Raw genomic sequence first — 23,995 nt, 5'->3', positions numbered from 1 at the left:
CCGAGGGCTAGAGGGATGTGTTAAGTAGCAGAAGATTAGACTATACGATGTCGCAACACACTCACGGCAGTTTGTGAAATAGTCACGAAATTTAAATATATTGATTCGTGTACACGTGTATTTTTCGTGTCTCTCAGCACGTTTCCAAATTCGTGTCTCTCAGCAGGGGGACAGATCAGCTGGCAAGAGAGACTTGAGACTTGACTTGGACTCGTAGCAAAAGACTTGAGACTTGAGTTGAACTTGCCCCTCAAAGACTTGAGACTTGACTCGGACTTCCAAAAAATGACTTGTGAACATCTCTGCATGCATCACACAACATTTATATTTATTCATTTAGCTGATGCTTTTATCCAAAATGTGGGTTGTGGTGGCAAACAATTTTATATTACTGAATAAGAGACAAACATATACCAATTGTCTTTAAAGATTATTTATTCCCTTGCAAGGAAAGGTCAACAGTCATACAGTCATTAAAGAGTGGCTGCAGAGTATGACAACGAGAGGAGGGCATCCTTCCTTCTTTATAGCCCCATGGTTATTTATATAGGCCAAATGAAGATATGTCTTAGCCATAACTAACACTTTGTTAGATTTGCTTATGTGCTACCCTTGAGTGCGGCCCTCTGTCTCGTTCGTATATTAGTCACACATGTGGACATATACGAAAGTCATATATTTACACCTATACAAAAGTCATGCACAAACATTCATAAGGGTTAATAACAGTTCTTTGTTCTATCAATGTGGCAGAGAATCATGGGACATCATATGCAATCCTCGTGCATTTTACTACCTTGAACTAATTACCATCATGTTTTCTAAGATTCTATGAATATAAGAAAATGCAAATTTATAGAACATATTACATTTATTCCACAGGGTTTATACAATCTTTTGGATAACTGTTGATGCTTTCAGCTACTAATAAAACTGTACCATCATCTCTGTATTTTTTAACGTGAAATGTATTTCACAGAACTCTGCATATTTTTCCACATAAAAAAATATAATTTAAAGTCCATGGATTATGCATAAAGTCCATGGATTAGGTTACAAATAAGCCATACAACATAACATAAATGATACATCATAAGGAACGACAGTGAAACAAACAAATATATGTGATATTTACACATTATATATGTGTATGTGATAATTGTACACATATCATATGATACATGATATGTGTAGCTACATGATATACATAAATGCAACATTGTAAATATCACTATGATTCTAATCTGGTCACTACGTTTCATAAAGTTTGATATTTGATTTAAAACTGATCAAATAATTGTTTTTGCCCTTTTGAGTGTTTATATGTATTATGTTGCCACTTTTACATGAAAATGATTTAAATTTTAATTTAAATGTAAACATTTAAATATAATTTTGTGTTCAGTGAGTGGAATACAATGATTATTTTAATTATATTTTTATTTAGTTTTATTTCTTACATGTTAATATTTTCTATCTACTTTGCTGTTTGGTTGAAACAATAACCATTTTAAGCATTTCAGAAAAAAAAAATGATATCAAGATATCAAATATTATGAAAAGACTTTTACCCCAAATACTGTATGAAAAAGGTTTTTCTTCTTTTTCTTGATGTGATAATGCAAGAAACATTTTCTAAAGGTGTTTCATTACTATTTTATAAAATACTATTATTCATCACTATTACCCAAGAAGCAATTTTGTTTATTTTCAAGATTGCTCAGATGGGATGATATCTTACTCATAGAGCTTTCAGTTTAATACTGAAATATGACATAATATCGTGCCTAATTATAGTCAATAGTTTAATATCATCTGCCATAATGTAGATTCATCTGACAGGGAAAGCACTATGGGAACAAAAAAGGAAGGAGAAGAGACAGGTGGCAACGTGGCTTTTCACAGCCGAGCCCTGTTCCCATCCACTGTGGGACTGGTTGGGGGCCAAAAAATCCCACACTACAGCAGAAAAAACTGCTGATAAAAATTCAAGCTTTGCCCTGAGAATTTCCTTCAGCTATCCTCTCGGCGCAAGGAAAATGTGCGTGTTTGTGTCTGTGTGTGTTAAATCAATACACGTCTCACATTCTCTCCTTGTAATGAGAGGATGTGCAGTCCAACTGGGGAAGAGTGACTGAGAGAGAGAGAGAGAGAGAGAGAGAGAGAGAGAGAGAGAGAGAGAGAGAGAGAGAGAGAGAGAGAGAGAGAGAGAGAGAGAGAGAGAGAGAGAGAGAGAGAGAGAGAGAGAGAGAGAGAGAGAGAGAGAGAGAGAGAGAGAGAGAGAGAGAGAGAGAGAGAGAGAGAGACCGGAAAAATTAGATTTCAGCAGCAATAGCATCTTCATGATGCTGGAACGCTAATAAACTCCTCCACAACCTAATTTCAACTAGTACACATTTGCTGCATATAAATGCCACTGTGGACACATTAATTCTGCTCTGTCTACTGAAACTCCAGTTACCTGTTCCAATAAAACTAATAACAGCAACCACTACAGCATCAACGACAAGGTTAACGCTTTCCCCCCATTTAACTGAACAAATATGACTGATGATGTCATATGAAAGGTGAAACAAATTTGGTGCAGCCTTGTTTCATTTCCAGCATTTCCAGTTTTCTCAACTGCAGGGCTTTGGCTTAGGCTGTTGTAGAAAAGTCGATTGAAAACCGTGGGTTATTATTACCTTCTCGCACGCTGCTTGTTTTAGTGGTCTGCAGTGTGCAGTGTTAACGTCTGTTAGTGGTCTGTCTCATTGATTCTGGAGCAGCTGGAGTGAGAGGAGAACCTCAGGGCTCTAGGGACACTACTAGCCTTTCACAGTGATCAGAGATCGGTTTCAACTCCACAAAATACAAGCCTTTGTAATCTAACATTTGCAGAGAGATGAAAAACTGTCATCAGAGCTCAGCGAGTGAAAATCGAAAGGGGGGAAGAGAGTAGCAGTCTGAAAAAAAGTGATATGCGGCCTTGCAGACATTCAGAGGGGAACCCACTGTCACATAAAAGATTAATGCAGACCACCACCCTCTTTCTATCTGGACCTCTGAAGAAACAAATACAATGGTGCGAGTTAAACCAAGCCAGGTGTAACAAAATAAATAAATACAAAGAAATCCTATTGTGAGCACCTCAACACTTTCCTAAATACCTGTTTGTCACTGTGCTTTGCAAATTTTCTTGATCAACGAAGTCATTGGGATTTGTTGTTGTCAAGTAAATGTTTTCCATAAGTGGAGCGAAAATGCCTGTATTAAACATGTAGCCTCAAGACATACACTAATAGCATAATTACACTTCATTTCTTATATAATATTAATTAAAGAGGTTCTGAAATGCCAAACGTGATTAAATACAGAAAAGTGGGGCACCATATTTTGAAAAAGTACTTAAATGGCTTGTATGTCCAGGAAAATGTCATGATGACCTCTGAAAAATGCACTTTGGCGTTCTAAATGATTTGTGAGAAGTTAAGTGTCATGTTTTGCCTGGGAAATCTAATTGAGTAAAAGTATATAAGTGTTCAGTTTCAGTGTTTCCAAATGGAGTAGAAGTTCGTATTTTTTGTGGAGTTTACATGATGTTCATGTTTATCAGTGTAAGTGTGAATGGAATCTAGTAGTCGGTTATTACACAGCTCTTAGGAATACTTGATTCTGATTGGCCAATCGTCCCATCCAACAGTGTGACATTTCCTGTTATTCACCATCATCCGCGGCAATACTGTACTTGTTTTGTACACAGTAATGGAAAGTATATAATTTAAAAGACATTATTGGTTGTATTTAAATACATTACCGATCAAAAGTTTGGGGCCATTAACATTTTTTTTACTTTTTGAAAGAGATCTCCTATGCTCCTCAAAGCTACATTTTTGATAAAAACAGCAATATTGGGAAATATTACAATTAAAAAACAAAACATTTTTAAAATGTAATTTATTCCTGTGATGGCAAAGCTGATTTTTCAGCAGCCATTATTACAGTCTTCAATGTCACATGATCCTTCAGAAATCATTCTGATATGATTTGGTGTTCAAAAAACATCTCTATGTTAAAAACAGTTGTACTCCATAATATTTTCTATGCAGTACATTTAGAATTAAAGTTGTATTTTTAATTGGGCACTGTACAAAGTGCCCATTAAAAGGTCTTTCAGCAAATTGAATCTCTTCCGACCTAGACAGACCCATTTGTTCTGACTGTACATTATCCCTCACTTAACAAATCCGTCTATCCTTCTCTTTTAGCTCTGATTGTCCACGAGGGTCCCTCCGTATTTCGCATCTTTAACCGCTGGCAGGCTGTTAATCAGCAGTGGAAAGTCTTAAACTACGACAAGGTCAAAGACAATGAGGAGCACCAGAAGACCTGTGCCACATTCCGGAACTTCTCTCTGCCGCTGCCGCACCGCATGGGGCCGTCCGGCACAGAAGGCGAAGCCTCCACCTCTACGTCTTCCCTCATGGCTGCGGCTGCAGCGGCGGCGGCGGGAACCGTAACCCCCTCCACAAACTCCGTCCTGTTGGCAGCAGGTGCCACGACAGAGCCGCAGGACTCATCTGAGCCCAGCAACGGACAGCCCTCGCTGCCGGACCACCACTGTGCTTACAACATCCTTCATCTCCTCAGCCACCACCTGAGACCCCAGGAGGCACGCGGACAGACCAGCAACAGCAACCGCGAACTGGTCATGAGAGTTACTACAGTGTGAGGCCCGGTTTACGGTGGAATCTCTGCATGCGACGTATTTAAAGAAAGGATTCACTGAAGAGAATCAAACCGTGTCACCCAGTGCAGTGCTGTCCGGGTTTAAGAGAGTTTTTGTTTTTCCATTTTTTTACAGTATTGAATAAAACAAGCAAGCAAGTTTCTCTCGCAGTGGTTACAGGAAAGATTATGGCCATAAAGCTGCATACTAGAAATTATGCAAGCCACTGAGAAAGGTCAAAGGTCAGTGAAGTGTTTGAGTTTATTGTCAGTTCAAGGTCAGAGCTGTGACCATTATGAAGCACAACCTTACCGATGCAATCCAGTTTCTACACTGACAGCCACTGCTGAACTAAAATGGCTCAGAGTGAAGAACAAATGCGTTCTTTGTAAAACACGCAGCATTACACACATTTTCTGATTACTACAGGTTGTATTTTCAGATACAATCCTATTATTAAATGTTAATGCGGCACTTGCGAGGATAAGCAAGTCTAAATCTGTTTCTTTAACCAAATGGGGTATTGAAGAATCAAACTATTGTGTTTACACTTTTAGGCAGTTTTTTTAGGGAAATCAATCCTCTCTGATTTTGACAGTCTTGTACACCAACAAATAGGAAACCACGTTACAGTGGAGACAACGTGCAGCAAGCAAACTACTACTACTAAAAAAACAGACTCAATTTGAGGCAAATCTCTTGGACTTATTTTGTTTACATTTGTTAAATATGTGAGAAAAAAAGGTTGCTACATTAAAAAAAAAAAAAGACAAATCCAACTGGTTTAACTGTTGTATGTGTCTGTTTCTCTTATGCAAGAGAGTATGCAAGAGTTGACTCCAGTCACAGAGCATATTCAATTAAATCATTCATTTAAATAATGCATTTTATGTGCTCCAATGTGTTTGCTTTCAAGCAATCAACAGCTCTTGGAATGTTTACATTAATCCCATTTTTATTATAACACTTATTTTTTTCTTAAAACAAATACAGACAGAAAGTGGATCTAAGTGGCTGAGTGATAGACAACAGGAAACAGCACCAGTGCCGGTGGGTCTTCTGGCTTCTGTTTCTGAGTAATCATATCTGCCTTCCCCTTCTGGTAATGGTCCACTCCTCTATTTCTTTCTCCTTAGATTCTTAGATCCTATATATCCAATAACAACTTGTGCAGAAATACTCACATATGATCATGTGACATTATTAGCTTGCATGTTTGACTAGTTTAATGCATTTGATGACAGAAATGAGGCGTGTATCTGTATATTCTGAAGAAACGCTTAAATATACGAGTGTGGGATTGACGATTTAGAGGTGAAAAGAATACATAGGCCATATTATGTTTGAATAATCATGGAACAGAAAAATCATTGCATACTATGACCTAACAATTAATAATTAGTTGAAGCAATGCCAATCATTCACAGCACTTCTCTAAACAAGGTTAAATGTACACCGAGAGAAGAGAGAGAGAAGGAGTGAGTGTGACAACAGCTTTCATTGACTGCTTTTAAACATGCGTTCAAATACAATCGCTGCTGCTGATAATGATGTCAAATTGTGGTTGGTTCCATGTGAAACGAGAAAACCTCCAACAGAGGGCCAAGGCACAAGATAATGTAAGTGTTTTGACATTTCCTTCACTGGGATCCAGTGGAATTCCAGGGAGATGGATACATTATAGTCAGAATGTATAAAAGAAAGTAAAACTATGAATGGAGGAATGTTCCATCTACTCTATCAGTGTCTTTGTTTGCTCCTCCACAGCGACCTGCAGATGATGATGATGATGCCCTGCTACTCCAGTTCCACGAGTAGATCTCCCTCTCCGACTGTATCTCCAGCTTTACAGTGCACACTCTTCACCTGAACAACAACACACATTAAATGAGAAAGGTCCATGCAGTCTGCATCTGAAAAAGCTATTTGTGTTCACTAATTTAACAATGTCAATCAAACACACGTTGGACACAGGAAGCTTCCCAGAGAAACAATGGAGAAAATTATTTAATGAGAAATGAATTACGAAAGATGGTAAGAGGTTTTATGTTTTCATTTTAATTAAAACACATGAGTATCATCATTGCAACCATTTGGCTTCATTGTTTCTTCACCCATACGCATTTGTATTCCTTCCTATATAAATGCATATGGATGATTCTTCAATTAAGAGAACCCATTGGTCCCCTAGGATCATTTTAAAGTGCTTTTAAATATAAAATCAATAACTCTAGTTTAAAAAGATAGATATTAATAGCTTTAAACTTTATAGTGCCTCTTCTATATGTGTTATATTAAAATCAGGGAAATTCCATTTTGCACTCTTCCTAAGAACCTACAATCATATTTTCATTTATTAATTTAGTATGCATTTTTTTTATTACAGAAACACTATCTTCAAGACTGCTCTCATTACATTATATATATATATATATATATATATATATATATATATATATATACATCCATTCTATATATATATATATATATATATATATATATATACACACACATATATATATACATACATATACACACACACACACACACATATATATATATATATATATATACATGCATATACACACACACATACATACATATATATATATATATATACACACGCACACTCTCTCTCAACAAACCTACCCAGTTCAGATATTTCATTTTTTTTATGTAGTATTGAGATGTACACTACCATTCAACAGTTCAATTTTATTTTAGAGAGACATTAATACTTTTATTCAGTAAGGATGCATTAAATTGATCTAAAATGACAGTAAAGATATTTATACACTACAGTTCAAAAGTTTGTGGTCAGTAATTCTTTTTGTTTTTGAAAGAAATGAATACTTATATTCAGCAAGGATGTGTTAAATTGATAGTAAAGATTTATATTGTTAGAAAAGATTTCTATTTTGAATAAATGCTCGTCTTTTTAACTTTTTATTCATCAATGAATCCTGAAAAAAGTATCACAGGTTATACAAAAACATTAAGCAGCACAACTGTTTCCAACATTGATAATAAATCAGCATTTTAGAATGATTTCTGAAGGATCATGTGATGCTGAAGACTGAAGTAATGGCTGAAGAAAAATCAGCTTTGCACAAACAGAAATAAATTATATTTTAAAGTATATTAAAATAGAAAAAAATTAGTTTAAATTGCAATAATATTTCACAATATTAAACTTTTTTTCTGTATTTTTAAATCAAATGAATGCAGCCTTGGTGAGCATAAGATACTTTTTTTCAAAAACATTAACAACCACAGTTTCTAAACTTTTGACCAGTACTGTGCATATACAGTTTTTAATTTTTATTTCAGTTTTAGTTATTCTAGTACACATCAAACTAATTGAAAATGAGAAGCTAGCTGACATTTGTATACACACACACACATATACATACATATATATATATATATATATATATATACATATATACATATATATATATATATATATATATATACATATATACATATATACAGTATAATAACCATGGCATGAAGTACAATAAAGTACTGCTGTCCATCAAAAGAATCATAAACACCATGACCACAGTCTGGTTTCAGCCCTCTGACAAGAAGGGAGAGACTTTCACAGTAGCTAAGTGGTCTGGTCAGAATACAAGTATGGATAATGGACTGTGGCCCCTTGATGTCTCTCTCTCTCTCATGGTGTTGAGTACTGTAATGTAGCTGATGTATGTGGAAGAGTATGTTCTATATGTCATATCGATTTATGATGCACAGAGTAGTGAGCAGGATTATGTATCAACGTGTGTGTGTGTGTGTGTGTGTGTGTGTGTGTGTGTGTGCGGGCTCACCTTGGCTGCCTTAGCTGCGGTCATGCTGTTCTGCATCTTCATGGCCTCAATCACACAAATCTCCTGTCCCTCTGCAACCTTCAGCACACACGCAGATATATGAACAAAACCCACAAGAGGCATTCCACAATGACTACTTTCTAATAACGTCTTGAAATGTACAATTCACAGAATATCTCCCTTCACATATTTATTAACTTCATAGACTAGTACATAAAACGACCTCAGCACAAAGAGCAGGGTAATATTGTAATATCATTTCATAAAGGAGCATGCATTAGAAGAGTGATAACGGTTAACAAACGAACAAAGCTCGCTGTAACGTGAGAGCAAAATCAATAAAAGAAACCTCTGTTTATAGCTATCAAACTCTCCATTAGGGAAATGGATTATGGAAATAAGCGAGCACTGAGGAATAGCTGTTTCCCTCCATCCACAAGGAATAATTTCTGTCTTATCTATGCAGAAGTGGTAACATCAGGTGGTGTGAACGTCACTGCTGTGTGTGTGTGGAGACTAATCAGCGTGAGAGCTGTTCATTGCAGTGTTCGTGTGTGCGTGAGACGTTGCTGAGTGAATGAGATGTTTTACTGGAAGAGCTCAGATGTATTAGTCGGAGCCAGTCGGTCTGTGCATTATATATAAGTCATTAACAAACTGAGTCAGGACACATTCAATTCAACTTGACAGCAACACGCGCACACACACAGAGACATTTTGTCATATTGAAGGGCACTGTCAGCTTTACAAATGATGTCATCCAATGCAACCCACGTAATTTAAAGGAATAGTTCCCTCGAAATAGAAAATTCTGTCCTCATTTACTCGTCATTTCAAACCTGTATGACTTTCTTTGTTCTGTGGAACACAAAAGGAGATCATTTGATGAACACCTGCTTGGGTGAATTTAATACAATAGAAGCACTTCAGGACTCACTTTAACACTTAATAAAGCACCTAGAGTGTGAGCAACTAAGCACAAGTGGCTCATTGATTTTTTCCCAAGTGCTCTCATTGTTTATATTGAAAAACAACCCAGTTCTTAAAGCTACACAATGTTATTGTTTTTTAGTCAAAATGTAAATAACGAGGGAGTACATCATAAATCCATCTCCCGTGTTTTTGCTTTATCCGAAAATCACTACTGTAAGTTTGGATTTTCAGAAATACATTTAGTTAACATAGCATCACATTGCTGTGTATTGTTGTGCAACAACAGCCAAAATGCATCATGTTCCTGTTATCACTGTAAAGCTGCTTTGAAACAATCAGTATTGTATAAAGCGCTATATAAATAAAGGTGACTCGACTTGACTAGGTTCGCAAAACTATTAGACTATGTTAAACTATGTTAAATAACGATGTTATTTTTTACTTTTGCACTGCTAGAGAAAGTAGTAAATTGACTTCTATTTTTATAACAAAATCTGCCTCCCGGGGGAATAATTTATAACATTGAGTCCACTGAGAAGTCTTCTGTCTGATTTGAAATCCTTTTTATTTAGGTCAGATTCAACTTACCTAACCTGAGAATAATAAAAAAATAAAGTAAAGGTGTCGAGTTAAGCACCCTAAAACAATAAACATCCATTTTGTATCATTTATTTATTTATTGAGTTTTGTTGACATTGATATTTGAGTGTCATTCACACCGAAAAGACAAATCACCTGTCCGGTACCCATGGGCACACCAGTGCACCTCGAGCCATCAGATTCATCCACGCAGAACAGCGGAAGCACTCACACAAACGTTACGACACAAATTACTTGTAGTTCTATAATTTAATCGCTAGTTACAAAGTTACATAATGTAGCTTTAAAAAAAAAAAAAGAAGACATTTCTTTGTGTGCCATCTAGTGCTGCATACTCCAGTCCAGTTAGTGGCGGAAATGTGCCATTATTCACATTTATTTTAAACCAATATAAAATTTCTACTGCATTTCTACTGTCCAACTGCAGTTTTTTCTTTTTAACCAAAACTGAGCGGAGAACAAGGAAAATGGTAAGCCACATGTACTTTTTTGCAGCATGAGGGTGGGTAAATTTTCATTTCTTGTTGAACTTTCCTTTAAAGATAAAGTGTATACTTTCATACTACATGTATTGCTAATATCCCTCGATTCTTTTTATCTTGTGTCTAACTAACTGGCATTTAACTGTCTGATTGTTTTTATGTGTAATATTTAGAGGTCAGCTTCCTTAAAAGTTGCAGTTATTTGGAACAATTCACCTAGCGACCTTTAAGCAATCCAGACTGAATTTGAATCCATATCATAAAGTTAAACAGAGAAAACGAGAGTAATATAGTTATGCTGAATGTGCAGTATTTCCAGTAAGTCACTTACCCTATCCCCTGGTTTAACAGACACAGCCACCACTGATCCTGGCATGGGAGAGCGGAGAATACTGCTGGTGTCTTCAGGAACCTTCTCTGGCATGTGCTTACTGAGGGACGCTGCCAGGTTACTCAGCACACGCAACTTAAACTGAACACATGAAACACAGAGAAATGGGTACACAGATACCTCAATGAATTAAATACAGAAAACTACGATGCTATAAACAACCAAAAGACAAACACTCCAGAAGACAAACACATTTCATCATTTATTTTAGCAGCATAAAGTCTAGTGGACATCTTGTTCAGACCAATAATTTCATATTAGTCTTAAACTACACACCCAAAAACTTTTTTATGGAAAATGACTTTAGGTGGATGGAAATGCTGCAGAACATACCCATATATTATGCCCATGTACATTTAATTTACCTGATACTAAAGGTCTCAAAACTAATGTTGAAATTTCATAAACTTATTTTTGTGTGTAATATGATTCAGACAGGGTCATGATTTAGCTGGATATAAGGTCCCTGTGAGGCCCTGCTGCTTGATGCCGTAACTGCATCCGCCTCCACTGACAGTCATTCAAAATTAGAAGTGTATTCTGATTGTGTTTTTGTGAGCAACATACACTACAGTTCAAAAGTTTGGGGTCAGTAAGATTGTTTTAGAAAGAAAGAAATCTCGTATGCTCAGCAAGGATACATTTATTTGATCAGAATACAGTAAAGTGAGTAATATTGTAAAATATTATTACAATATTTATAAATATTAAACAGAAATATGACACAATGGTTTTAAATTTTAATATATTTTGACATTTATTTTATTCATGTGATGGCAAAGGTGAGTTTTCAGTTTAATGCATCTTTGCTGAATAAGTATTAATTTCTTTACAAATATTAAAAATCTCTCTGACCCCAAACTTTTGAAGGATAGTATATATATATATATATATATATATATATATATATATATATCACTAACATTTCATGTTTTACCAGTTCCCGCTCTTTTTTAAAGGCTTTAAATGAACTAATTTCTCCCCTTTTTATGCCACAGTTAAAAAAAAAAAAGCTTGGGACACACTATATGCACATTATTCATGTGATGCGCTGCCATCAGGCAATCATATACTTCCAGGGGGATCCAGTGAAAAAAAGTGCCAATTACATAAATGCTAACTGATGGCTTTCTCTGTGTATTTCAGACCTACTTATGGCAACATACGGTCAGTGAACAACTAGGCTAGGCTGGCCTGGTCTCCCATGATATTCTCCTAAGCTTCCCATCTCCTCCTTTAGATGGCAGCACAAATCGGTTTCCAAACACATGCCGAACAGTTTATTTTACTTTGTGAGTCTCAGACAGATGAAAGGCTCTGTCAGTGCCCAGTCTAATTCAATTAACAGACGAGTGAAGCCTGGCCCTCCGCACTGCTCAATGAATGAAAACCGGTTTTGTCAATTTAACGATTACCGACGCAAACTCCCACAAACTCTCAGTCTCTCTCACAGTAGCAGCAGTATGCCAAGAGCATCAGCCCCCTGCTCTCCATACAGACACTAATGGAGCGCCATTAGCTCATAACAGCCTGCAGAGCAAATGAAGAGCTAATTAATACAGTCACATAAAGAACAGGCCACTGAGATGGATATTTGAGTACAGTGGGGGGGTCATACCTCCAGGGCCATTTTCAGAACTCAAAACCTTAGCAAATGCTTAATTTATATGTCAGTAAAAGCAATTATACCATCCGGTTACATTAAGGTATTTATCTGACAAGAACAAATTGGCATATATATATATATATATACACACACATACGTGTGTGTGTGTGTGTGTGTGTGTGTGTGTGTGTGTCTATAGTTTCTAAAAAACCTATTTTTAATGCTGGATGTTGTCTGTCCTCAACAAAAGAGCCAAATACTTTTTTTACTACTAGTTCTTTACAAGTTTCTCACCCTCAGTGGCACTTCCTGACCAGTGTGTCATTGTGAAGACCCCCCTGTATATTTGTGATGTAATATCTGTGCTATATTTAGCAAAAAGGAAAAGGTGCCACACTAATTAATCACTGGGTAGCTCTCTGAAGGGAATATGTCTGCTTTCCAGGAATTCAACAAAGGAAGCCTTACATCATTCTGCTAAACTCAGGTCACACACAGTAATGAAGGGTGATGATTCTGTGACCTGGGTCAACTCACTAAATCTCTGAGCAACAAGGTGAAGTCACAACTGAAATATTTAGATGTTACCAGAATGTGCTTATGAGAAGTACTACAACATAGTGGGTACTTGATCTAAATCTAAAAAAAAAAGAAGAAAGTCTGGGACCACTACTACTACTTTTCCATATTGTATCATTCCAAATTACACTACCGTGCAGGTAGGGGTCAATATTACAATTTAAAATAACTCATCTGTTTTGATAAACTTTAAAATGTAATTTATTCCTGTGATGGAAAAGCTGATTTTTCAGCATCATTACACCAGACTTCAGTGTCACATGATCCTTATTATCAATGTTGAAAACAGTTGGTTGGTTGGTTGGTTGGTTGGAAACAAGGTAACATTATTTTAAGGTGACATATTATTTACTTTACTACATGTACTTACTGTAGTAACTAATAACAGTAAATTATGCATAATTACACGTAACTTACACTAAACCAAACCCTAAGTACATGTAGTTAGTTAATAGTACTCAGTACTTATTTGAGTAAGTACAATATAACTACGTCACCTTAAAATAAAGTGTAACCCAAAACGAAAACACTACCACTCAAAGTCTGGAGTTACAAATTAATTCGCAATTACTTAAAAAAAAAAAAAAGCCTCATCTGTGACTGACAGTTATGAATGGATACAGATTAAGGATGGATAAATATCTTCATCTCTGTAAGTTTCATGAAGCATCCAAAAAGTCAATCACACCTATGGGAAGTGCTAAAACTTCACCTGAATATTTTTTATAAGTCGACCCTTCCAACCCTGTTACAGTACACCTTTACCTGACCCATTCATTTCAGGTCTTGGAGTCTCTTCTAACAAGCTGAGTTGAATCAGGTGGGTTTGATTAGGAATAGTTTGAAACAGTAGTGTTGATTGGTGTGCCTCCAGGAACAGGGATGGGAAACACTGGGTTAGTGAAGGCAGTTTGAAGTGCTCTACTAATGGTCTCACAGAATTTCTAAGTGCGATTCCTGAGAAAAAAAACATCTATATTACTTTTCTGACAGGAGGAAACCCTAAAAACTTTGAAACTCTGGTTTCTGCTGGCCCTGACATGGAAACAGACAAGCACTGAACAAACCACAGCCCCACTGATCTGTTAACATAGAATGAACGGAAGGCATCCCATAATAGCCGTGACCCCATGGAAACTTTGAAACAAACCACCTCAGAAGGACTTTGAAGCAGAGACCCCCCATGAAGCACACGCGTGTGCAGCCTGGAAGCCGGCATTTCCTCTTCTTTTACAGAGTTACTGTGTTTTTAACCCTGTTTGTTTGTTTAAGCTTGCAGAACGTTGATGCTGATTGTTTAGGTGGCTTTGGGTAAACAAAGACAGGACGGCTTGGTTTGATTTGTAGTTGGGTTGAGACACCTGTGCCTTGAGTGTGAGTCTGTGCGTTTGCGTGTGTGAATGTTTGGTAGATCGACGGGAGTGTAAAGACAGGATACATGCCCCAGTGAGTGACATAATATAGCATATATCACCCAGCATGATGTTCACAGAAAAACACCACAGAGTGCTCATGAACACACAAACAAAGGCACGATCATACCAAGAACGATGAATATAACGATAACTATATTGGCGCTCACAACAACGGATGATAATGTTGTTTATTTTCATTAAATGCTCAAGCATCTTAAAGTCAGGTGGATTCTGATTGGCTTGCAACATTTTTTTTATCCCTCGGGAGCTGGAAAACATTCTGAAAGTGATTCCAATGACACTGTTCCTCTGTGCAGTTATCGTTATTGCTGTGGTGTGGAAGTCCATATTCTCATAGAATCTCATAGAATGATTATTAAAACTGTATAGTTATTATATTTATTATCCTTGGTATGCACAGCTTTTTAGTTTACGGCCATATACAGCTACAGAACAGTGCACATAAGAAACACTTGAGGACGAACTAACACAGAAACATCTAAGATTAGCTACAAAATGTCCCATGACAACATTAATTTTAGCAGTGGTTCTCAACTGATGGGTGAACAAATCAAAAATGTGTTTATTCTGACAGGGTCTTAGATAACAGGGGGGGGGGGGGGGATAAATACAAATAAAATGAAATCAACCATATAATTAGGAATGGCTAGGATAGAAATATAAATATGCTTATTAACTTTTAAAAGAGGAGTATTTTGGTCATTATTGCCCAAATTGTTCTTTTTTTTGCCTTCCATTATTGTTCAATCAAACTGTGCAGTATGTTGGCACAAATTTATCTTTCACTTGGTAGAAAGCAAATTAAGCAGAACACATGCTGACATGCTCATCCTTAAATAAAATCCTCATCCATTATTAACTAAAATAAATGACAAAGTATGCAAGACAAAAGAAAATATGACCATCACTAAATTAAATGCAAGCTTATTTACAGCATGGATAAACTTGGATAAATGTGTGTGCTGTGGAAAAATAGTAGCTTAAGAACACTAAAAAATAATACATTCCAATGTTAGAATTGTTTTGATTAACACAGTAGCATAAAATTTGCTACTATGCTGGGTCACCACTTTATCTCCAATGTATAATCTGGGTTTTGAAGTAAAACCAGTTGAGAACCATTGACATACAGTTTATATTGGTAGGTGTCACTATGAGGTGCTTGTTTAAAGACTTACTGAAGTGCCCAGATACTGAAGGGTGATCTCCCCAGCCGCTGTCCGCAAGAGGCACTGCATTCAGAGAGGAAACATTAAGACATAAAGCCTGTTAGTGTCTTTGAATGTATATTGTGGTGGGCCTATACCACAGCGATGGTGAATTCTTCATTCTGATTGGTTGACATGTTAGTGTCTCTGTAACGATTCTGGAGTGCCGCTGTTTATTTTGCAAATGACCAACTATTGCCTGTCTAACTAACTAACTAAATAAATATCACATATTGATTTAATCTACAGAAATAAATCATGCAGTGATAAGAGCAACAATTGCCTGGAGGCTGGTCAATTTAGAGTATAGCCATCTTTTAAAAAAATAAAATAAAAATAAAAATCGTTATTTTATAGTTGACCAATCAGAATCAAATGTTCCAAAGAGCCATGTAATAAGTTGAATAATTGACTCTGGACCAGTGGCGAGGCGAGGAATCTCCAAGTGGGTAGATCTTTGTGAAATAGGGTGGATCTCTTTTCTGTGCCTCTATCCAATTATATAACTTATTATAATAATATCAAAGTGGGTTTTTCCCAAGAACAATCCCAGTAAGTGTGACATCATCAAACTTATAAATTAAAAAATAAATTAATACTAAATATTAAAAAAGCTAGACAATTTCCTAAAAATTTCCATCTGAGAGGATTGATTGGATTGAACAATATCCATATTGTTATTGGATTGAACAATAACGCATTTACACCCGTAGTGTAAATTTTACTACCTCAAGTGTGCATTACTTTACAACAATTCATCATAACTTTTCAATAATGGACCAGAGCTAGTTATTCCCTACATATGCGTATGTTTGTGAACCTGGAGAGTCCTGTGTTTGCCGTTGATGGTGATGGGCAGGAGTGCTGAGGCCAAGTTCCATTGTCCAGACACTTCAACCTTCTCTCCATCCATCTCCACCTAAACCAACAAACAAAACACACAGTGGGAGTTTGACATAGGACAACAAAAGTTATAATTGTTATATTTGAGTAACTATGTGTGACAGAGTAAAAGACAGAGCTGATCTGTGAGACAGAAACAGCGAGACAAAGAAATCCAAATGTAAGTTTCTGAACCCATGTAAGGTCATTCAGTAGTTTCTACACCCAAATCCACCTGATGCCTGTTAGGGGAGGTGGGGGGTTTCATGTAAGTCTTTTCTTTAAACCAGTGTCACTGGTCAAACTGATTACCCTCAGCCCTCAAACACTTGTCTAAACAACAGTTCTGAATAATCAGTCACATTCCCAAAGCATGCTGGGACACTGGAAACTCCAGGGCCATCTGTGGAGCAGGGGGTCCAGTTTGATGTGCAGTTGTGGGAGAGAAACACACATGCAGCCCTCAGCTGTAAGAGCAAGAGAGAGAGGGGTCCACGGAGATCAGGTGAGGCCCCTGAACCCCCGAGGCTCTTTTTATCCTTGACTGAAGGGCCACAGGTGTCTAAACACACAGTTAGTGAGTGACGTCTTAGGGAAAGTGTGAGAGCAGCGGCTCTATGAGGGTCTTTCAGTAACAGAAGAGGAAGACACACAGATCCTAAAGTGATTTAGGCTCAAGAGTCGAGGGATTGATTTCAATGCAAATACTACCACAGAGGACATTGTGTTAGACATTAGTGAGGAAGCAGGAGCGCTCAATGGAAGTACTATATAACAGAAGCAGAGAATGGGCCTTCTCACAGAAATCAGCTGGATAGGCAGGATGAGTTATGACCTTAATGAGGACAATATTTGTTGCTGGAATTGTGTGAAATCTCTCATCTTTGCTTATGGGAACCACAGAAGTCAATCACTTGAGCCATAAATGTTAATCATGTTACGCATCACTATGCAGCCACTAAAACATGTGTTGGCAATGCTGAATAAAATAAAATAAAATAATAAAATTAAATTAAATGTAGACCCCTTAATTAGGAAATATTTGCACTTTATCTACTTCTGAATGGCCATTAATGGAGAAAGATTGGGTCCAGACTTCAGATGGTGTACTTAACCATGCTATCTTTAACCATGATATCCAAACCATGTCAAAATCGGACAACAATGTTAATGAGACATGACCAATTATTTTTACAGGAAATTATTAAAGATAAAAAGGAATAGGATCGAACCAGTATCCCCCACATGAGGACCACTCCTCAATGTGTCAAGCATAAATGCACCACAGCTCCTACATGTGGAAAATAAACTGAGATCTGACATGAGATGTGATATTTTAAACACTTTCACTCACATTATAGTTGTTTCCAGACCGAGACACACCCAGCATGTGAACATCTTTATCAAGTTCCACACACAACTCCCAAACTCTGCTCTCTACAGGAACACTGGATACCCTGGAACACAACACACACAGAGAATGTTTATCATCTGTCATACCAGGCGTAACAAATACACTTTCTTTTTCCTCTCACTATAATCTCTTTGCTCACAAATCTCTCACTATTATCATTTTCAATTATACAGTTTCTCTCCTCTACAGATGAATTAAAAAACACAACAAACGTACACACACACCACCTGGTCACTGGCTGTTTGACTGACAGCTCTTCTGCTAGGAGACCTAAAGTAAATGTATTAGGAGGAATGCTGTGTTTTTCCACTATGGTGGGCTGCATTCACTACAAAGAGAAAGCCCACCCCCCACCAATAACTTTTGAAACGCATAAAAAAAGAGAAAAGAGACAGTGGAGGGGGAAACTGGAGAGATGTTTAGACAGATGGTCTCTCTGCATCTTTTTTTTACAAGTGTAAATTGGTCTTCTTTTCCAGATGAAGAATAATTCATGAGTGTTTTATTGGCAGAGTCTGAAAGGTACATTGCCAACCAATTAATTTACACTAAAAGGATCATTTTATATTAAATACAACTTGTGTTGGGTGGTTACTTTCAAAGCAGTTTGATAGTTGCATACACTAAATGTTTATTCACAGTGCTGTATGCTTGTAAGTGGATTACTGCTAAGCGCATTTCCTGTTTGTTTGTACATAAGGTGGTTATTGTCTGAAGCTTGCATTTACGGTTCATATGGAACATGGTGCTCTCTCAAGACATGAGCTCTCTCTCTCATAAGCACTGTGAGATACTAGACTGCTGCAGATCTTTAGAAATTTGTCTGAAAACGCTGGATGGTGAGAAGATCCAGTTAGATTATTTATTACTATCCAGTGTTCAACAATAAGGATTTCTTCTGCTGGCATTTTACAACACTTTTCACTTGGCCTTCCAACACTTCTCACATTCTCCAACATATTTTTTTATACATTTAAATTTGTGTTTATATCGTGTCCTTCAAAAAAACTAACCAAAAAAACCCCCCGAACAAATCATTTGTTTTCCATTTGCAATAATTGCTAGTAATTTTACAGCTACAATATAACTAATGTAATAACTTTACAAACACTTTTGTTGAAAAATGATGCCATATGGTGCAAAACGTTACCGATTTGTTTAGAATAGAGACTCATTCTAACTCGTGCTACCAAGACTGTCATAAGTTATTCTAACAATTTCACCAAAACATCATCTTTTATGTGAGCCAGCTATACAATGTTACCCTTTTGACATACTTTCATCAGCAGAGTTTATAAAACAACAACAACAACATTCAAAACATTGCAGAAATTTTTTTAAGTTTCATAAAAAACAAGTGTACATGAACAATGGATTTAAGATTTAAAACCCAAAGCTCTCTCGGCAGTTCTTCCATAAGACACAGAATATCACACAAAACAATGGAAAACATTAAACAAATAATGGAAACCCGGATTTTCCAAGCTCTTATGAAGACAAAAATCTTGATGGATTATTATATAATGTACTAGTAGACATACTCTAATGTGCACTACACAAAACTCGCTCACCAGTCGATTTATGAAAACCAAGCTAAAAATAAGAAATGGTTATTCAAATATCATCCTAGTTATGATATCATAACTATAAGCACATTCATATGTGAACAGCCATGTTTAGATATCAATGCCAATTTGATATTCAGCAGTCATTGTTAAGACCCACACCAAGAAAGATAACTATAACAGTAACTATATTGGCATTTGCACCAAAGGACGATAACGTTCTGTTTATTATGTGGTGTGGACTTCGCTATTCTAATAGAATGAGAACGATTATTAAAAGTGTATAGGTAGGTATAGTTATTATCGGTGTGAATGGGGCTTTATGTTTGTTTAATGAAGGTCTAATAAGAGTCATAGATAACTGGGAAATGGTATTGTGAAATACTGTTTAAAGGGTCATGAAACCCACAACCATGTGTGAACATCATTGAAGTCAATGTTAGCATCCATTAGTTTTTAATGTAGGAGAAAACTAGTAAATGTTAAACCGTTTTGAGCTATTTTCAACTTGTTTTTGTGTCTGCATCACAGGATGTGACGTTTTCTTGTGTCTCATAATTATTAATGAGACTGCGTGTCCTTATCCAATGAGAAGAGGCCTTGCTTAATTATTCATGACAGCACGTGTTGAATTCCTATGCCAGGCGCTTCAAACAGTGAGATCGCATACAGTAAGTGAGATGAATTAATGGTTCAAAAATAAGTGTTCGTTTTTGCTTTGTAAGAGTTTCTGCTTCACATAAGTTCTCTTCAATAGATCTTGAGTCTTCGGCACAAACACGATTCATCCACACTGTGAGTGTAACCGGTCTTAGCGGCAATTTAACCGATCAAACAGCTTATAAAAACGAAGCAAAATAAGCCTCAAAAGTGATCAAAGATGCAACAGCGTGTTCATATATATTTTCGACAGAGAACAAATGTGAATGGCTGTGCATTTATTTGTGCATTAAATTATAGCGGTCACAGGATATGTATGTATTTATGTAATTTACAGTGAGCTTACAAAACCATGTGTACATTGTGTTGCAGGTAATGGTAATTTGCAGAAATAAAACTGTCTGAATCAGAAGCCGGTGCAGTGTTGCCTGTCTCTCCTTAACCACGCCCACTTCTGTAGCATTTTTCAAAAATTGTGGTGAGAACTGACTGCAGCTGAAACAGGGGGTTTCATGACCCTTTAACTAAATTACTGTTTTTGCTGGGAAAAAGACAAAATGCTACAAGAGTGCAGTATAGGCCCCTAACCATCGTAACTGGTAGTTGTCAGCGTGTGTAATCCAGATGCCCCATCTGCCTCTCACCTCAGATCTCCCAGGAACTTCTGAGAGCGAAGCTGTGCTGCTACATAGAGTGCCGCAGCCGTAGCCAGAAGCTCCCGTCTCTCTCCTGCTGTTAACATGTGACCTTTGAACCCATCAGGATACACCTCCGGGAGAAACTTAGTGCTGATATCACCAGACACAAACCGTGGGTGAACAATGATCTCTCTCAGTAGAGGAATGTTATGGGTCACACCTGAGCAAATGACAGAATAAGAAATGAAAGAAATTTGTATTTGGAATATTTTCACATTTAAATGTTTTTGCATACTACTTTATGTCATTTACCTCGGATGACATAATTATCAAGCGCGTTTTCCATTTTCTTCAGAGCTTCTTCTCGTGTTTTACCATATGTGACCAACTAATCAATGACAACAACAGTAAATCAATCTGACATTTTAAATCAAATGAGACTGTTACGATGGTCTGGTATTATTATTCTATTACCTTGGAAATCATGGGATCATAATAAATACTGATGTCACTTCCTTCCTCAATTCCACTGTCTACTCGAACCTTCAAGAGAAAAGCAAAACTGAATGACAATTATCATTCAAAAAACCTAATTTCCAAAAACGTTAACACTTTATAATAACTGCACCCTATTAATTATTAGTTAAGCATTAGTAAACAGTTAATTCATCATTTATAAAGCATTAATAGACATTATTAAGCCGTTTATAAATACAGCTCAGCTATAAATGCTTTATTCTTGATTTATAAGCATATCTATAATGTGTTTAATAATTGTATTTTCATACTTCATTTAGAATTGATAAATTGATCATTTAATAAAGTATTGCATTATTTACAAACCATTTATTTTGGAGTTGTCAGTGGTTCATAAGATCCCTTAGAAAGTGTAAGTAAATGATTAATAAACTATTTAAATGTACATTCATACATATTATTCAGACACATAGTAATAGCTACCTAGTGTGTTAATAAATGCTTTATTAACATGCATTTCTACTGTTATTCATGGTTAATTCAGGTAGTTATAAAGCATTTAATAGTGGTCAGTTAACTATTTTTGTGAGCTTATCTAAAGTGAGGACTATTTATGCCTTGTAAAGCATTTACAAAGGAGATTTAAAGGTTCAGTTTTCTTCTAAAAAAAGGAAACAAACACAACACAGTGATACAGAACATATAAATATTTAAGATGTATGAATGTACATTTAAATATTTATTAATCATTTACTTACACGTTCTAAGTGATCTTATGAACCACTTACAACTCCTAAATTACTGGATTGTAAATAATGCAATACTTAATTTAGAAATAATAAATTGATAATTAATAAAGTATGAAAATACAATTATTAAACACATTATAGATATTCTTATAAATTAAGAATAAAGTATTTATAGCTGTATTTATAAACTGCTTATTAATGTCTGTTAATGCTTTATAAATGATGAATTAACTGTTTACTAATGCTTAACTAATGATCAAAAGCGGGCAGCTATTATAAAGTGTTACCCCAAAATCTTCATGCATAAAGTGTTTTAGCAGAATGTCTAAAATAATTTAAGAAAATGTTCATATATAGCCATGAAATGTGTCCTGCATTTCCATGTGAATTTTTCAAAACAAACCTTTTTAAGGCAAAAATCACCGGAACACAAAGCTATTAATAACCACTAAACATCACACAATGGCATCTTTTTGGACCTGCCTATAAATGAAAGAATAATGTAAATATCCTCAGTCGTGTTTGCTTTCTTTAGACATTTAAACATGATCTGTCTGTGTGCGTCTATGTGTGTGTGTGTTTCTAAAATTAAAAACATCCTGTTCTGAGCAGCTTCCAGAAACCAGTGATCTTTCATTGAAGAGGACGAGTCTACCCGTCCTTCCTTAATTGACTGATGTGTGAATCTTACACAAACATTCACTGTCACTTGAAAATGCTTGACTATGCAGAGTGTAAAGGGGACTGGAGGAATTTTAGACTACTACAAATGTATCTGTCATAATTTGCCATAAGTAAGAAGAGCCCCAATAAAATGTTACCCAACTCAAATGAGCACAAATTAAAGTAATAATATAATTACTTTAGTACTTTTTATTAATATTACAATAAGAGTTTTAACTTTATATTGTTTGAGTTGGGAAAATTAATTGAAAACAACTAGTTTTACATTTGGCCACCATTTTGCAACCTAGATTCATGTATGTTAACTACCAGTGACAGTGTAAATATTTGTCAATCATGTCAACTTTTAAATCAACAACCTAGAGATAAAAAAAAGGGCTCTAGACTTTAGCAGAAGGACCTATAGTTCATAATGTGAAGTGAACACACAATGTTCTGTGTCATCATCACTATAGCTTGGATGGTGATACAGTAGCCCCTATTCCAAAGAAGCAAGTCTCCCCTGCACACACACACACACACACACAAGCACAAAAAAGTGGCCAAACAGATCTGTGTACTAACGTTAGCCAAGTCGAGCGGCTCCTGGTACTGAGACAGCCGACCAATGGAGGGAAGCCCAAATGATTTGTATGGATCCTGAAAAAGAGAAAGATAGAGAGAAGAAATATAAGCTCTCAAATAAAACACAGGAAACAAAAGGTCAAGTGCCTGTCCTCAAAGCTTATGTCTTAACTCAGGTCAAACTGTGGCTCAGTTAAGTTGGGTTAACAAGGTCTGCTCGTTTTCTCTCATCTTTGGCAGGCACAAACACTTCTGCCATCCACAATGGGTTGAGTTGGGCCAGCATATTTCAGCATGATGAGATGAGACAGAAGACCCACACTGGGCTGGGGTGAGTTTACTGAATATTGATGATTTCAACATCTGAATAGGTGTTATTCTGGCTTATAAAAATGTCTGGCTATAATAAATCCTAAACACACAAAAGCCAGTTTGTCAGACACGGATTAAGGAGAGTCCAGGATTAAGCAGCTCTGCTGAAGGAGTGAAAATGCTCTGTATCACACTTAATCGTTTTTTTTTATAAACAAAAATGGGGGAAATCATGTTAAAGCTGAACGTTGCCAAATACATCCTGAAGACAGAT

The 23,995-nt window shown here is 36.3% G+C and overlaps 2 protein-coding genes across 2 annotated transcripts in view; one reads left to right on the top strand and one right to left on the bottom strand.

Moving 5' to 3' along the window:
- marchf4a (membrane-associated ring finger (C3HC4) 4a) overlaps positions 1-4,959 on the top strand; it is a 94,879-nt gene extending 89,920 nt beyond the window's left edge. The window contains exon 4 of the mRNA XM_056254326.1: positions 4,248-4,959. Within this exon, the coding sequence (XP_056110301.1) occupies positions 4,248-4,711 (464 nt within the window). The 3' untranslated portion in view covers positions 4,712-4,959. The remainder of the gene's footprint in view (positions 1-4,247) is intronic.
- A 949-nt stretch (positions 4,960-5,908) lies between these two features.
- Positions 5,909-23,995, bottom strand: part of pcca (propionyl-CoA carboxylase subunit alpha) — a 43,092-nt gene continuing 25,005 nt past the window's right edge. The window contains exons 14-23 of the mRNA XM_056254325.1: positions 23,410-23,484; positions 21,410-21,478; positions 21,248-21,323; positions 20,942-21,155; positions 18,013-18,115; positions 16,597-16,695; positions 15,747-15,800; positions 10,888-11,028; positions 8,542-8,619; positions 5,909-6,574 (exon numbers count right to left, since the gene is read on the bottom strand). Coding sequence (XP_056110300.1) covers positions 6,506-6,574; positions 8,542-8,619; positions 10,888-11,028; positions 15,747-15,800; positions 16,597-16,695; positions 18,013-18,115; positions 20,942-21,155; positions 21,248-21,323; positions 21,410-21,478; positions 23,410-23,484 — 978 coding nt within the window. The 3' untranslated portion in view covers positions 5,909-6,505. The remainder of the gene's footprint in view (positions 6,575-8,541; positions 8,620-10,887; positions 11,029-15,746; positions 15,801-16,596; positions 16,696-18,012; positions 18,116-20,941; positions 21,156-21,247; positions 21,324-21,409; positions 21,479-23,409; positions 23,485-23,995) is intronic.

The sequence above is a fragment of the Rhinichthys klamathensis genome, unplaced genomic scaffold (genome assembly GCF_029890125.1).
Source record: "Rhinichthys klamathensis goyatoka isolate OS25496 unplaced genomic scaffold, OSU_Roscu_1.1 h1tg000111l_1, whole genome shotgun sequence".
Lineage (NCBI taxonomy): Eukaryota > Metazoa > Chordata > Actinopteri > Cypriniformes > Leuciscidae > Rhinichthys > Rhinichthys klamathensis.
The sequence above is the reverse complement of the archived record's forward strand: the minus strand, read 5'-3'. Positions and strand labels throughout refer to the sequence as shown.